The sequence below is a fragment of the Protopterus annectens genome, chromosome 5.part1, assembly GCF_019279795.1.
Source record: "Protopterus annectens isolate FY-2018-M chromosome 5.part1, PAN1.0, whole genome shotgun sequence".
Taxonomy (NCBI): Eukaryota; Metazoa; Chordata; order Ceratodontiformes; family Protopteridae; genus Protopterus; species Protopterus annectens.
The window spans coordinates 674,979,058-674,996,275 of record NC_056736.1 but is presented as its reverse complement, the minus strand read 5'-3'; the positions used below and the strand labels follow the sequence as shown (position 1 = coordinate 674,996,275).

The window sequence follows — 17,218 nt, the reverse complement described above, 5'->3', positions numbered from 1 at the left end:
TGAGCATTGCGGGATTGCTTAAGTTGGCAGTTGGAGTGGTGGTTAAATTTGTTGTATCAAGTGATGATGAATTCCTGGGTTATAGACATTTATGCATTGAATCACAGTGTGTATTGTGAGTATCCATAGTTTTTATTTTTATCTTAAAAAACAAATAAATAAATAAATTGTTTCTCTAATCTTCAAAGGGATAGAGCCCTGTTGGTGACCCAAATGGATCTCAGTATGACTAACAGCTCAGGCACATGTAGATGGCATGGAGAGGAGAGGAATGACTAGGATTAAGCTTACTCACATCCCATGGTGGGGGGGAGGGGGTGTTGGTGGTGGTTATGTGAGCACATGAACACTGTAGAATCCCCAGAGGAGATTGGGATCACATAGCAGTGTTATCTAGTGCTAGTCGATTGCATTACACAGAGGCATTGCAGAAGTGTATAGCATGCCAGCCCCTTGAATGCCAAAGAACATGTATTGCAGCTATAGATTAAAAAAAAATAGAAAACTTCTATAGCTGCTTTAGTGATTATTCTGTCTGCACATGTTCAACTAAGGGAAGTAAGTGGGCCAGTTGACCAAGGGGATAGTGATCGTGGTTCGCAAAGCAATGGGGTCAAAAAGTGGGATAAGAAGTGGTGGTAAAGAAAAAACATTGATGTTGACAATGTATTTATTTTCTTGTGTCTAGATTTATGGTACCATTCCTGTTTTGTTTCGGAAGAAAGGTATGATGGTCATGATATGCCCAATGTCTCGTCATTTCATAAGGTATTATTTTACAGCTTTTGAATGATTGTCTTTTTGCTTATAGAGTGAAATTTCCTACATGTTATTTCACCTTTCGTCCTTAAACTGCAAAATATGTATATATTCATGCAAAAATAAGTGAAATTAGGCAGCTAGATTGTCAGTAACTTTCTTTCTGTATATCTTACCACAGTCTCACTAAGCATGTAAATTGTTATTCTTTTTTAGAAGCCTTTCAGCTACAACTTAGCCTGTGCACATTAATAGTTGATTAACCTTTTTCTTTTTTTACTAGAGCTTGTGACATAGTTTTATGATAGTGGCTTTGAGCTGAAAGATGAACCTGTAAGTATGCAGAGGAGTATAAAAGTGGTAGTAGTAAGGAAATGAGCGATGGCATGGAAGGAAATAGGGGAAAGGGAGAGTAGGAAGTGTGTAAAAGATGTGAAAGTCCTATAGCAAACAGAGTGGATTTTGAAAATAGACAGATGTCCATGACTGACTACCCCTTCCCTTCTCAAACCTCTGTCACTTCATCTGTCTTAATAGTGGAATTAAAAAAAAAATTAGCTGCTTAAATTTTAATTTTCAGTATTATTAAAAAAAGTGTAATCCTTGTTTGCTCTGTGTTGTGGATATGTTGTTAATTTACTCACCAGTCATGCCCTGGGATTAAATAAAAGCCTTGCAGTTGCATGACCTGTGAATGGGTCAGTTTATGTAATCTGTGAAAAATGTGATTTAAGGGACAACTTTTACAGCAGTGCAGAGTACTTCATTTTCACCTGATTTGCTTGTCTCAGAATCAGTTTTCTAGCAATAACTGTCTTTTGCTGCAGTGGTGGGCACTGGCAGTCCATGCATACTGTTGGCACTGGCATCCTCCCACACTTGTGTGCATGTGCGCACACACACACACACGCACACACGCGCACACACACACACACACACACACTCATGTGATTCCATTTATACTACTTAGACACATGCATATGCTGCCAAATTCACACACCCCCAACTCTGAGAACTTTGAATACTGTAACCACATCTTCAAAAGGTAGAACTCCATCTCTGTCTCTCTCCAACAAATGGGACAATCTAAAATCCTTAAAACCACAACCTAAACTATGTACTTGGCTGTGCTTTATTTCTCAAGGCTAAACACCTTACATCTCATTACTACAGGTAACCTCTTTCCTCCCAATTTTTTCCCCATGGACCAAAATCTGTCACCCTTTCCCTTTCTCAAAACAATTGTAAACTAATTCTCTGCCTCTTTTTAAAAACAACTTTATCAAATTATCTAAAGAACCAACAAAAGGCATACACCACTAAGTACTAAAACAAAGAAAATGTCCACAGGAGCAAACAGCAACATCTTAAAACTAATTTATTGAAACAGTACCTGGGCACTTTTGTTCCAGCAGTTGCAGAACTTCGAGTCCACACTACCTGATGCACCACATATTTAAAAATGTATGACCCAATCATAGTGGAACAAGTAAATTAATTCAGTTAAATCGATTATCTTTTAAAGGTAAAAACCATTAATGTTAAAATGTACACAATTCTGAAGTGAAGCATGTAAATAGTAGTGGCAAAAGTAAAAATAAAGATAAATCACAAAAATTAAATTGCATCTACACAATCCAATCACAAATTCATAGCCCTGAGTTTAAGCACACTGCTGATGGAAATGGTCATTTAAACCTGGAAAACACTGGCATTAAGTTTAAGCTGCCAACACATTTTGCGAAACTCAAGCATGTTGTTGGCGTCACCCTCTAGGGTTGTGTTGTATAAAATCCACTATAAAATACAAAAACTACTTAAAATTCTTACAAAGTAAACTGTGTAAAGCACTAGTGTGTTTTATTCTTTTTTAATGTCCTAATAATGTTCTTGGATTCTGTAGTTTAGTTTCCGAGTTATAGAGGATTCACAATTCCGAGTCACAAAACATTTACAATTCCCTCTGCATGGACAAGGAAGAGTCCTATCGACTCCTTCAACAGTAATGTATGGTGCTTCATGAATGTAACGACATTGCTTGCAGTGACCAGTTTTTTGTTTTTTTTTTTGGCTTCCTTAAAAGGGTGATCTGTTCAGATTCCAGTAAATTTTTGATGTTCTGACCTCTGCTGAAATCTATTCATTTTTGAGAGTTTTCTTTATTTTTGTTTTTTTTACTTTTGACACTTATATTTACATACTTCTCTATGATTTACTTTTGCCACTACTCTTTACATACTCTCCTGATTCACTTCAAAGTTTTGTATATTTTAACATTATCGTTTTTTACCTTTAAGAGATGATTGATTTAATCTTCTTGTTCTAAGTTATTGGGTCATATAGTTTTATATATGTGGTGCAGTGGGTGCTCTGTTTACTTTTGAAGTCCTGCAACTGTTGGAACAAAAGCACTTGGATATTTTAATTAAATTAGTTTGTAGACATTGCTGTGTGTCCCTGTGGACGTTTTCTTTGTTGTTGTTAAATAATCATTTGATATAGGCAAACCTACATTTGCAGAAAATAAAACTAACTGTATTAACATTTTTTGTTTACATGCATTATTCATCACATATCTTTTCTTTCCTCGTAACTGCAATTGACCCAGTGTTGCATAAATTGCTGAATTCCTATCCTCCCTTAAATGTTTGTTCTGATTTTTGTTTCCTACCATTCCTCCCTCTTGGTATCCTGTTTTTATACTTGGTGGCTTTGCAGTTGCCCGCCCCTACTGTTAATTTGATCTGGGACACTCCTCCCAGTCTGGTGTCATTTACCTCATTCTACCTATTCCAGGGAGAACATTTGAGAAGGCCAACCCAGTTATTTTCAGCTCCTCTTTTCCCCTTTCCACTTTACCAAAAAAAAAAAAAAAAAATTCTAAGCTTGTTTCCTGCCTTTCTTATAAGTTGTCTAGTGCAAATACAGATTTGCTGTATCCAGGACTGTTTGTAAGCTTCTGAGCCCCCAAGCCTTTCTGTGTTGAGGGAAGCCTTCTAACTTAATTTTGTTTCTTAGAACTAGCCAGTTTTCTAGTTTCAGTACTCAAATCTGTTTCTTTGAGCTCAGCACTTGTTCATACTCATTGTAAGCACTAAATAAGCTACAAATTACTACAGCACTCAACTTTCCTCACTTGTCTAGAGGAAAACAGTTTTTAGTACTTAATACATAAGCACCTATCCAGGCATGTCTAAGGGTCAGCTCCCGATGTTTTCTCTTGTCTACCTGATGAATCTGGTCATCTTGGGGCAATGCAGCAATTGCCTCATGTACACAGACAACCCTCTCCTCCTACCACCCAACACTACAACCTGTGAGGGATGCACTTGTATAACCAAACTGGAAGCAAAGCTCTCTTCTCCCAAGACTGGACTAGACAGTCAAGAGTAGAAGGTAAACACTTGCACCACACCACACTCATCACATAGTCCCTCAAAACCTACACCACCAAAACACACACATAGAAACACAAAACACACACACAGAAACACAAAACACACACCTACATTCACGGAGGCTCTCAAAAAAAATCTACCCAAGCAACAGGGACCTCCAAAGCAGAAACGCAAGCAACCTCCACCCCTTAACACAACCCAAATGACACAGCCCACAAACTCGGTGTGCAACTCAACCAAAGCCCATAAGGCATAACAACATACCCAACACTCTAATCATGGGTGACTCTATAGTCAGGTACACAGATGTTCCACTCACCAGGTTAAACAAGGAGAAAGTTATTGTCAGCTGCCTTTCAGGTGCCAGGATCCACCACATAATGCATGCACTCAGGTCACTCCACAGCAAGTACAAATATGACTCTGTCATTGTCCATGTTGGTGTGAATGACCTGAGACGTACCTCCCTGGACTACATTAAAAGAGACATGGAAGAGCTTTCTGATCTTGTAGCCCAGGCAGGTATGACCCTAGCCCTGAGTAGCATCCTGCCATCACCCAGAATGATACCACAGTACAAGAACAAAATGATTGACTTCAACAATTGTCTAAGCTTCTGGTGTCATTCTAAGGGGATCCAGTATCTGTCTGCCTGGGATGACATGATCGACAAACCACGATGCTTTGCCAGAGATGGCCTGCACCTGTCACCCTTGGGATTCTGGATACTGACTAAGGCTATTGCCACCCCTATAGTGCCTTTTTTAGGCAATATTCCAATGACAAATTCACCACCGTAACAGGTACAAGCAAGCAAAATCCGAGGGTAATGCTACTTAATGCTAGACGTCTAAACCTCAAAATGCACTCACTCGAGGCACTCCTTAAAATGGGGAACATTGACATCTGTGCAGTGACAGAGACCTGGTTCAAGGCACCAGAGAGCACCCCTGCATTACCAGGCTATAATTCATACCACACCTTTCGGCCGCCTAACCTGGACCAAAGCACTAAAGGTGGAGGCGTGTCCATATTCATTAAGGATATCCACACCTCCCAGGTTAGTTGCTCAGCATAATGCATCTGAGATTATCTAATTGCAACTAACTCTGGGCAAGACCGCAATGCAAATTGTAGCCTGCTACAGATCCCCCACCATGCCCCAGGATTCCCACTCATCATTTCTTGATACACTGGAAAATATTGGGGTACAACCTAACACCCTAATAATGGGCAATGTTAAGTTGTCAATCTCGCCTTCATTCTTGCTTGATGGGTTCGGAGCCGATCCCTCGGCTCCGACTCGGCACTTGCTAAGCTCGAGAGTCACTTTTACCAGCTCGAGGCAGCCCCATATCCCATGATGCAAGGCGGTAAGTACCCAGATCTCATTTGCCGCTTCGCTTAGGAGGTCCTCCTTTTACCAGCTCCTGGTAAGTGATTCTATTTATGAATATTAAGCCCCTTTTTTCTTAAAAAAACCCTTAATTGTTAGTTAGTACTTAATTTTTTACCTTTTGTGACAGAAAATCCCTGTCTTTTCTATTTTATTTTAGTCAGATTTATCCCCATCCCATCCCCTCCCTGTTAGGGTGTGTGTGTTGTTTATAGAAATACCTTTTTGGGTATTTTATTTAAGTTAATTTTTGACTGGTGTGTGTGTGTGTTTGTTTAAAGCACCATGTCAAAGGAGAGGGTCTCAGGTTTTAAGAAGTGTGACTCGTGCTGTCAGAAGATGTCTCTGACAGACGGTCACACTTCTTGCCTTTATTGCCTAGGCCCTCTTCACCTGCAGGACTCCTGTGCTATTTGTCATTCCTTCAGCCAGAGAGTCCTGCAGGAAAGACGTAATAAACTGATTCTTAGGGGCCTTCTTAAGCCGGAGGGCTCTCCGGCTAAGTCGGCTCCATCCAAATCAGTTAAACCTTCCAAGGCCCAGGCTTCTGTATCTAAGCCTGCGGCCTCGGCTCCGACTTCATTGAGTCGAGACCGGCTCCGGCTGGAGCCGATTCTGGCTTGACAAAGCCTTCGGCACCGATGGCTATCGGTGCCGAATCTGTATTGACCACTTCGATGTCGGCTCCGATCGGCTCCGACACCCATGTGGCACAGGCATCGGTGTCGGCTCCGATCGGCTCCGACACCGTTACTTTGGTGGCTGTATCGGCTCCGGCTGGAGCCGATGCATCGAGCTTCCTGTCGGCTCCGAGGTCGGCTCCGACAGGATCTATAGTATCGGCTCCGATGGCTCATTCCAGGAAGAGGTCGAGGTCTCCTTCCTTGGAGCCGATACTTTCGGCTCCGGCTTCACCTCTTCTATCGGAACGGAGCCATCGGAGCCGATCTTCAAGGTCGTCCAGGTTGTCAGATCATGACCTAGAGAGAGTGGTCAGTAGATTACTTAAGTCACAGGTACTGGCCCAAATGTTACACAGTCCGTCTCAACAGACGACTGTTGGTCCACACCCCGTTACAGTTCCTCCTTCAACTCTACCCCAGAGCTTGGAGTTGGAGTCTTCGGGAATGGTTACTGCTACGGCTGGAGGACGGATACCCCCTTCTGTTCCTTCAGCCTCTACTCTTATCTCCTCTTTGAGACCTTCCTTAGAGGGATTCGTGGTCGGGCTTCCATGGTCTCCTCCGAGGGGTGAGTGGCATCGGACCCTTGTCGAACCCGCTCTTCCCCTTGGAGCCTCGGCCTTGGTGAGCTCGGCTCCGACATCTGCCTCGGAGACTTCCCTTCGGTGGTCCCTGGAGTTCCTAGCTCTTCGGAGCGGGTTCTCTTGGACCTGCCTGGGAGGGGAGCATTCGAGGTGATGAAGAGTGTACTGGCCACTGGTATCAGTCAGCAGTCTGTTCCCGTAGCTCCTCCCTCTATAGTACCTGTTGACATCTCTGCCACTTCTCTTGCTACAGGACCCAGAGATCCTCCGCCTCAGGTTTCCCCATTGGGAATTTCCCCTCTTCCGAGGATTCTCCTGATGTTTCGGGAGATCCTCCTAGGAAGAGGACTTGTAAGAGGAAGCATGTAGACTCCCCCGAGTCTGTCACTTCGGATACTGACTTTGATGAGTCAGAGGGATCCCCTAGATCCCCCTCTGAGGATGTCTCCTTCTCAGACATCCTAGAACTTCTGAAACAGAGGGGAAACTGGCCCACCAACAATCCCTCTGAGGATGAGTCAGTATACCTAGAGGCGTTTGGATCTCGGCCCTCCACCTCCTGGGTGTCTCCGCCTTTCGACCCCCTTATGCAGGTTATTGCACGAAAGGCGTGGGCAGCTCCTGACTCTGTAGAGCCAGTCCCTAGGAGGCCTTCAAAATTTATCACTGCCCTGTGACAAACAATTCCTTACTAAGGGTGTCCCGCTGATGCCATGGTGGTGGCTGCGGCCACCAAAAAGGAACTTGCAGATCCTTCCGTGCCCGTCCATCCTCCTAATAAGGACTCTAGGACCATGGATAGGTACGGTGGCGGATGTTTTCCTCAGCGACCTTTGCTATGCGTTCGCTGAATTATCTATGTCACTTCACCAGACTCCAGAGAGATATCCTGAAGGAGCTGGGAGAAGTAGTTCAGGATCCTACAGCTGCAGGGGCTCAAGAAAAAATTGCTTCGCAGCTAGGAACCCTCAATTCCATTGCAAACTCCTCCATGCGGCTAATATCTTATGCTGCGGATGGAGCGAGTAGAGCCGCAGGTACAGGTGTGGCTCTTAGACGCCAAGCCTGGATGCGGCTATGTGATTTTGCGGATCCCTTTAAGGCGTCCTTCACAAATTCTCCCTTTGATGGGTCAGCTTTGTTTGGCCCTCAGGTGAAGGAAACCTTGACCAGGTGCGAGCAGGACGGCAAGACTCTTTCTGCTGTTGGAGTCCGTTTTTCCACCCCTTCTAGACCTTATCCCAAAGGACAGAAGGGCGGGAAGATGTGGTTCCGTAAATCCCAAGGAGTCACGCCGGATTCACGTGGTCAGTTTACCCCTAGAGGCAGAGGGGGTAACAACAACAGATGCCGCTCTAGAGGCAGAGGGGGTCCGAAGAACCAGGGAAACAGGGAGCCTCTCTCTGACAAGCCCTTTCAGCATCCCTGAGGTGTTGCCCGGCTGTCCCTCCTTGGAGGCAGTCGGGGGAAGATTATCACTGTACCCAGAAGCCTGGCATTCCCTCACTCAAGACAGATGGGTACAGTCGATCATATCCAAGGGTTACATAATTCCTTTCGAGGAAAGTCCCTTCCCCTCAAGTTCCCTTCCAGATGTACCACCCGGTCTAAGGGAGATTGCAGAGTCAGAAATCGCAAAACTACTGCAAAAATAGAGCCATTCAGCCAGTTACAATAGACCATTCAGAGCCGGAATCTACTCAAGGTTCTTTTGGTCCCCAAAAGACGGGAGACTGGAGAACAAAATTGGATCTCAGCAGACACAACAAGTCTGTCAGGAAGACAAGATTCGAATGGTCACTCTTCAGTCAATTCTGCCCTTCTTACAGAAGGACAACTGGATGTGCTCAATAGATCTTCAGGATGCGTACTATCACATCAAAATTCACAGACGCTCCAGGAGATTTCTCCGCTTTCGGCTGGGGTCCAGTCATTTCCAGTTCAGAGCCCTGCCCTTTGGTCTCACTACAGCCCCAGAGTGTTCACCAAATGCATGGCAGTGGTCACGGCTCACCTGAGACGTCAAGGATTCCAGGTGTTTCCGTATCTCGACGACTGGCTCCTGTCAGCCACCACCAGGCATCAGCTTATACAAGCCAGGGATTACACAATAGACCTTTGTTCTCATTTGGGCATCTCAATCAACTTCGAAAAGTCATCCTTATTGCCCTGCCAGTCTATTACCTTCATAGGCGCAAACTTAAACACTGTTCGGATGTCAGCTACCCTTACAGAACAAAGAGTTTCAGACATCCTGACTCATGTCAGGATCATTCTGGCCAGCAAGAAAATACAGGCCAGAATGGTTCTAAAGGTATTAGGTCTCATGGCTGCGGCCATTACTCTTCTTCCCTGGCTCGATTCTACATGCCTTCTTCAGTGGATGCTGTTCACACAGTGGTCATACCAGCAACTTCCAATGCGTCACCAGATTCTGGTGACACAGACATGCAAAGAGCATCTTGCTTGGTGGATCACATCGTCTCAGGTTCACCAAGGCAGGTACTTTGTACCCCCATCCCCGATAGCCACTGTCACCACGGATGCCTCCCTGATCGGGTTGGGGTCATTATCAGGGCAGGATGGTTCATGGGACGTGGCAGCCGTTCGAGTACCATCTGCACATAAATGTCCTGGAGATGAGAGCAGTGCTTTTAACGTTGCAAGCCCTCAACGACTTTCTTCCCGTAGGGACAATTGCAGTCCACACAGACAACATGTCTGTAGTTTGGTATATCAACAAACAGGGCGGAACCAAGTCCTACCCCTTGTGTCGAGAAGCGCTCAGACTATGGCAATGGGCGATCTCCTCTCATCGGTTTCTGGTAGCAACGCATATCCCTGGGAAAACCAACATTATAGCGGACAGATTGAGCAGAGCTATCCTCATGCCTCACGAGTGGTCTCTCAAGCAATCTATAGCGGAAGAGATTTTTCTGGAATGGGGTCGTCCATGTTGCGATCTTTTGCTACTCCCCAAAACAGCAAATGTCCAGACTTCTTCAGCCTCTTCCCTCTATCAGGCCATCCCCCCAGAGACGCTCTGACCCAGGATTGGCCCCAGGGACTTCTTTATGCCTTCCCTCCATTTCCTCTGATCCCTCAGGTGATCCAGAAAGCTACCGTTTGAGAGCCAAATTGATTCTCATTGCCCCTTACTGGCCTCGACAAGTTTGGTTCCCGTTCCTCCATCATCACCTTTTGGTGCAGCCGTGGCATCTGGACCCAGTGCCAGACCTTCTGATTCACCAATTGGGTCAGCTGCACCGGTCAATCCCTTCTCTCAACCTCACAGCATGGTTGCTCCACTTCCTTCCTTAGCCAGGCTTCCTTTGATCTCTAACCCAGTTAGAGACATCATAGTAACCGCTAAAATCCTCTACCAGGAGGATTTATACAAGCAAATGGAAACGTTTCTCTTATTGGGCTAAGGCCCAAAATATTGATCCTTTTACTGCCCCTGTTCAGGCAGTCCTGGACTTCTTAGCAGAGATTTTTCATGCAGGCTCCTCTTCTTCCACAGTCAGAGTTCAATTGGCTGCTATTTCTAATTTTCATGTCGGGATAGCAGATCATAATATTATGTCCCATAGGCTCTGCAGGGCCTTCTTGAAAGGAATTTTCCTACTAAAGCCTCCAATCAGGAATCCTCCTCCTCAGTGGGATCTAAATTTAGTGCTGACATCCTTGATTCTTCCCCTTCGAGCCAGCTGTTTCTTGTTCCCTGAAATATCTTTCTTGGAAAACTTTATTCCTAGTGGCTATTACATCTGCCAGGAGGGTGTCTGAACTTCATGCTCTTTCGGTTCGACCCCCCTATTTGGTTTTTCACAAAGACAGAGTATCTTTGAGAACTAATCCATCCTTTTTACCTAAGGTCGCTTCAAAGAACAATCTGAATCAATCCATTGATCTCCCTGTATTTTTTCCTAACTATTCAGATAGAGCTGAACAAAAGCTACATTATCTTGATGTCCACCGTCAACTTAGATATTATTTGGACAGATGACATAAATTTAGAAAATCTGATCAACTTTTTGTTTCCTATCACGGATAATAAAAAGGCCTTCCTGTTTCTAAAGTGACCTTGTCCAGATGGCTTTCTTCGGTCATCTCGAAATTTATACTCAGGGGAAAACAGCCGTGCTCAAAACCTAAAGCACATTCAACTAGGAGCTTAGCTACTTCTACAGCCTTTCAAGCTAGACTTCCTTTGGACACTATTTGTGCAGCGGCCACTTGGGCTACTCCTCACACTTTTGTTTCCCATTACAAATTGGACTTGGCCTCCAGGGACAGAGCCAGTTTTGGCTCTACAGTCCTCAAGAGTTTGTTCCATTGAGCCACCCAGGATAGAGGTGCTAGGGACGCGGTCCCATCAAGCAAGAATGAAGGCGAGATTGACAACTTAACATTAAGAAGTTATGTACCTACCATAACGTTCCATGTTAGTTGTCTTCTCTCGCCTTCTTTCTTGCGACCCTCCCTCCTTCCCCCTGGCCTGGACAAACCTTGTATAAGAAACTGTTATGCTGAAGACCATTCAGACTTGGTCCTTCTTCCATGTGTAATTTTTCTTTCTTCCTTTGGGAAGTATTTTATGCTTGGTGCTATTGCCCTTTGTCAGCAAACGAGATCTGGGTACTTACCGCCTTGCATCATGGGATATGGGGCTGCCTCGTGCTGGTAAAAGTGACTCTCGAGCTTAGCAAGTGCCAAGTCGGAGCCGAGGGATCGGCTCCGAACCCATCAAGCAAGAAAGAAGGCGAGAGAAGACAACTAACATGGAACGTTATGGTAGGTACATAACTTCTTATTTTCAACTACCCCACCATTAACTGTGAAAACTACTCTTGTACCAACTCTTGTGCTCAACGTTTTCTGGAATTCATAAATTCCAATGCCTTGGATTAACTTATCCACACCCCCACCAGGGGCAGCAATATCCTAGACCTGGTCATTACCAACATGGGCAACCGGTGTTCATCACCAGAGGTCAATTCCTTGTTGGTCAAATCCGACCACAAGTAAATCACCGTAGACCTCCACATCCCACCCCCACCCCCCATTAGAGAAACCACCGTAAAAAATTTCTCCAAAGTCAGCTTTACACTTAAGACAGAAGTGGCAAACTTCACAACACCCATGCTGACGGACAATAGAGATATGACTGCTGAATCCTGTACAATTGCACTTTAAGCACTTAAAAACGAGTGCATGGATCGTGCAATCCCTAACAGAACCAAGGTGTTATCCTCCAAAAAATGGAAGCCAATCTGGTTATCCCCTGCTATAAACAAACTTTACAACAGAAGAAAGAAACTGTTGCAAAAAAGAGTAAAATCCCATGATTGGAGGAACTCTGTGGTCAGCCTCAGTAAGAAGCCGAGATCCCTCATAAAATCCTCCAAAGCTAGTTACGAAAACAAACTCGCCACCGATTCTAAAGACAACCACAAAGAATTCTATAGCTATGTCAAGAATCTCAATGGCAACACTCAGATCTGCTCTGAGTTACAGCACAATGGCACTAAATATACAGAACCAACTGATATTACCAACATCCTGGCAGATAGGTTCAGTGCTAACTTTACCCCTCTCTCATCCCCTAAAGGACCCCTCTCCATATGGAAGAATGCAAAGTACCTGTAATCACGGTTGCACAGGTAAAAAACACACTCTCCAAAGCCAAGAACACAGCATCCATGGGACCAGATAACATTCCAGGCTGCCTTCTACACGAACTACAGAATGAACCGGCACCCCACCTAAGTACCATGTTCAGTCATAGCCTCACCTCAGGCTTTGTGCCCACTGAATGGCACACAGCAATGGTCATCCTACTCCACAGAGGTGTAGCCACCATGGACTCTGGAACTACCACTTCATTGGCCTGATGAGCCTGGTCTACAAGGCTGTGGAGTGTATAATCGTGGAACTTATAAACAATGACATTGTTGAACTTCAAACTCTGGACCCTACCCTGTTTGGGTTTGTAAAAGGCAGATCATGTCTCCTAAACCTGATAGACTTTTTTGAAGAGGTCACCAAAGCCGTAGATGAGGGTAAGGTGGTTCATACAGCCTATCTAGATCTCACCAATGCTTTCAACACCATCCCCCACTCTGGAATTATAGACAAACTCACTAAACTAGGTCCCTATGTCACAAGATGGGTTGCCAGCTGGCTCACTGACAGAACCCACACTGTCAAAGTAGCAGACTTTAAATCCAACTTCAGACCAGTGACAAGTGGAGTAGAACCGTGTTCAGTCCTAGGTCGTCTCCTGTTTGGTATCTACTTCCCTTAAGTACAGGCTAACACAGAAGGTCTTTGACTAACAAAGTTCGCAGATGACTGCAAACTAGGAGCCATAGTCAAAACTCCTAACGATGTGGACATCCTACAAAAGGGTTTCACTGAGACAGATGCCTGGTGTCAGAGCCATGGTCTCAAGCTCAGTGCCAAAAAGTACATTGTCATCCCTTTTGGTAAAAACTCTGTACCCATGAACTACCACATAGGCAGTAGTCTACTCAACACTGTGAAAGTGTGATAAGAGACCTTGGGACCTAGGTGGACAGTAGTCTCTCCTTTGATAATCACATTGCCACAGTAGTCAGGAAATCCTTCTACGTGGCACACCTCATCACCAAAGGTTTCTCATCCAGGAAAAAAAGTGGTAATTGTTCCCCTCTACTGATCACTCATTAGACCCATTATGGAGTACAACGCCTCTTTTAGAATGTACATCACAAAACATCTGCAGCAGCTCGAAAGGCCACAAAAGTACCTCACAAAGAGGATTACTGGCCTGAAACAAATGTCCTACACTGACCGCCTCAAAAAAACTCCAGCTTTACTTCGTAGCATATTGCCTACTCCAAGGTGGTCTCAGCCTAACATATAAAGCTATGTCAAACCCAGAGCTGTTGGACATGCTGCACCTAAAGAAATCCCATTCCCTCCGAGCTACATGCTCTGGGGACCTAAACCTTGTTACCACAATAAACAGGACACGCTGGAGGGATAGATTCCTGTTCCAGAGACTTCCTATACTCTGGAAAAAGCTACCCATCTATGTCGAGCAAAGTAATTCATTTAGTACTCTTCAAGAAAAATCTTGATGAGTGAATGGGAAATACAGCCCGGGGAACACTTATGTATCTCTGCTCGACAGTGGCACAGGAAAATAACTTTCTTGGGTGGCGTAAGCCATGGAACCTTGCTGGCTAGGCTTACGTAGACCCTTGGGCAGATAGCCTAGTACCTACTTATGAAGTGAGTAAAAAAATAGAAACACAAAATCCCCCCGCCATTTTGAAAACTAACTTTGCTACGAATAGTATGGTGCAATAAAGGAACACATTTTGGAATAATGTGGTGATGACAGATTTTATAATGAACATTTTCCAAAATTGGTGTCTAGCTTAAATATGTTTTGGGAAGGAATATTAGATCATGAGCTCAAAGCAAAATTGGGTAGTAAAACCAAAGATTGCCTACAGTAGAGGAAGACATTTTAAAATAGTGGTTGGAAACAGGTCCAAAGAAAAAAATTAGATGGCTACAGGTGCAAAATGAGTAAATGTGGGTCTTGTAGATGGTATAGATACATCAGTGATGGACATGTCTAGCTATTCCTGGTTTTTACAGGAATTTACAATGCCCAGGTAGATACAATTGTGAGACTAGATGTGTATTGTATGTGGCAACATGCACAGCGTGTCTGGCATTTTACGTCAGAAAAATGGTTAGGAGATGAAAATGATCTCTGGGTATATCCGTGACATTAAGAATAAGAAAACCACCAATTCCTTATATATGCAAAGTATAACGTGTGAAAATTTTAATAAGTTCATATTTTCTGTTATTGACAAGGTTACAACTAGAGAAAGAGGGGGAACTTTAAATCAGAGGTAGAAAATCAAGAAACTGAGTGGAAAATTAGATTGAATGCCAAGGACGAACCAGGACTCGATGTTTATATTTTGATATCAGGAATATTGAAATACAGGGCAGGACAGATTTAGAAGTTCCCATGTTTTAGTAATATTATTTTTATGTGGGGGTTACTTTGTTGCAATGGTTTTCCTTTGCTTTTTATATATTTAAAGCAACATTATTATTATTCAACAATATTTAAAATTGAATACCATTGTTATTGTTATGCCTACAAAAGCTCTTTAGATATTGCACGGAGGGCATGTGAGCAAGTTGCATTCTGGATTACATCACAAATTAATCTTAAGGCGTACTTTAAAGGGTGCTATAAATTGATGTAAAGGGCTGATTTGTGTTACTCTGAAGCCCGGTTTAAGGGAGAAAGCATTTAGTCAATAGTTGTCTTTGCACTGTGTATTTTAAAGTTTTTAACTTTTGGCAGTTTCTTTTTTTTTTAAGTAATAAACTTGTTTCGCTTTCACATGAACCAGTTTTTCTGTTTGTTTTCTTTGTTAATTTTTATTTGGTGGTCCGGGACACTGGTTAATAATCTATATGTATTGTCCCACTATTTCCATTTATTACTATGTAATCTGTTTCTTCATTTTTCTAAAGATCCCTCTACCATTTTCTTTATCTCTTTTGTATTATTCAATACTTCAAATACCTTTGTTTTAATTTGATTTCCATTTTCAAGTCATTGCTTTACAGGCAGCCAAAATAATTTAAGTCCTTGTGTTTTGGCTGTTAAGATCGTGTCCCAGTTTGAAAGAATCATTTCCTTTGCTGTAGTCATTTGCTCACCCAGTATTTTACAGGGTACTCTGTAGGAAATTTTAAAAATCTACCATATCATTACACTCCCAAAACATATCTGTGTCATCTCCATCACATCTTCACCATTTGCTGTCTATCCGAGGAAAATATCTTTGGAGTATGCTTTGGGTATAAAAACACCTGTGAGTGCACTTCCAAGCAAAGATCCTAAACCTTCTGGACTTTGTTGCAGTCTTTTGAGCTGTACATAGGTCCTTCCATTGATCTCTTGTAAATTGCTGCTCCAGTCTCTCTCCCCAGTCATTTCTAACCTCTTTTTTTTTTTTTTTTTTTTTTAATTTATCATGCAGTATTTTATATCCCTTCTAATTTTCGCTTTAACAGGTACTGGAGCAGATCTTCCAGTGAAGAGTCACTGTTTTCTCTTTGCTTGTACTCTATTACTCCCTTGTAGGAAAGGCAGTCTCTAGTCTGCAGTCCAAACATCATCTTGGCTTGGGTCTATATTATGTTGTCGAATACTTACATCGAATGTTATATGGTCGACACCATATGTTCAGAGTTGTAAATATTGGAAAATAAAACAAAAAAAAAAAATTAAAAAAAGGAAAAACTTACCTGACTGTTTTAAGCAGGGGGGGCAAGCCCTCCTGCACCCCCCCCCCACTCTTTATATATACCAACTCCGAGATTGCACTACTGTGCAGTAAACAGAAATCTTCTCTACAAAGATTTCTGCTTTAATTTTCAAATATTTACAACTTCGAACATATGGTGTCGACCATATAATGTTTGATAATGTAATATAGACCATCTTGGCTTCATCACACTCAGTTGCCATTCCTTCTCTAGTTATTTCCTCCCAGTACCTTGTTTTTTTCCCAGTTTTCTCCAGTACCTTGGTCCCTTTCCCAGTTTTCTCCAGTGCATTCCCCCCTCTCTTGCTTATTTTCTGTACCCCTGCTTGCAGTCATCCTTATTGGCACGTTTTCCCCTCTTATCATTTTGGTGTTGTCCTTGAAATACTTTTGGCTACTTTGTATTATTCTGTATGACAGTTAGTCTCTTTAAGGATCTGCATCCAAAATCCCACCCTAATTATTTCTTGAACTTCTCCCCTGCTTCCTCATCATCCCTTTCCACTTTGAAATTATAACCTTCTATTTGAATTATGTATATAAGCCTTAACTGTGTAGCTCTAAAGCATCCCTTTAAATCGCATAACCCTAAACCACCTTGTTCTTTTGGAAGGATCAGCTTTTCACACTCAACTCTTGTCCTCTTCTCCTCCCATTTAAATTCCTTTAATTCTTTATTAATTGTTGTCCACAACTTCTCTGTCTGATAAAAAAAAAAAAAAAAAAAACATGCATGACCTGTATATTAAATTAAAGGGACTAAAAATGTTTTCATTCCTTTTATCTTACTATCTTCGTATTTATTAACAAAAGCTTCCAGTCTCTGTTTTTGTATTATCTTTTGTTTACTTTCTTCCCACATATCTTTAGCTGCCATAACAGAAGCTGTTTAATCCATGCTCCTACATACAAAATCTTAGTTCCCCATAAGTATGGGTATTGCTGAACCAGTTCATGTGTGTATGCATAATTCATGGTTTTCGCCTTTGTTTTTTTATCTTAATTTTATATACTGAATAGGCTTGAGAAACTGGCTCAA

At 42.9% G+C, this 17,218-nt stretch overlaps 1 protein-coding gene across 1 annotated transcript in view; it reads left to right on the top strand.

Annotated features, from left to right (window-relative positions):
• Positions 1-17,218, top strand: part of LOC122803253 — a 1,850,609-nt gene that overhangs the window by 120,073 nt on the left and 1,713,318 nt on the right. Inside the window, exon 2 of the mRNA XM_044072846.1 lies at positions 689-768. Within this exon, the coding sequence (XP_043928781.1) occupies positions 689-768 (80 nt within the window). The remainder of the gene's footprint in view (positions 1-688; positions 769-17,218) is intronic.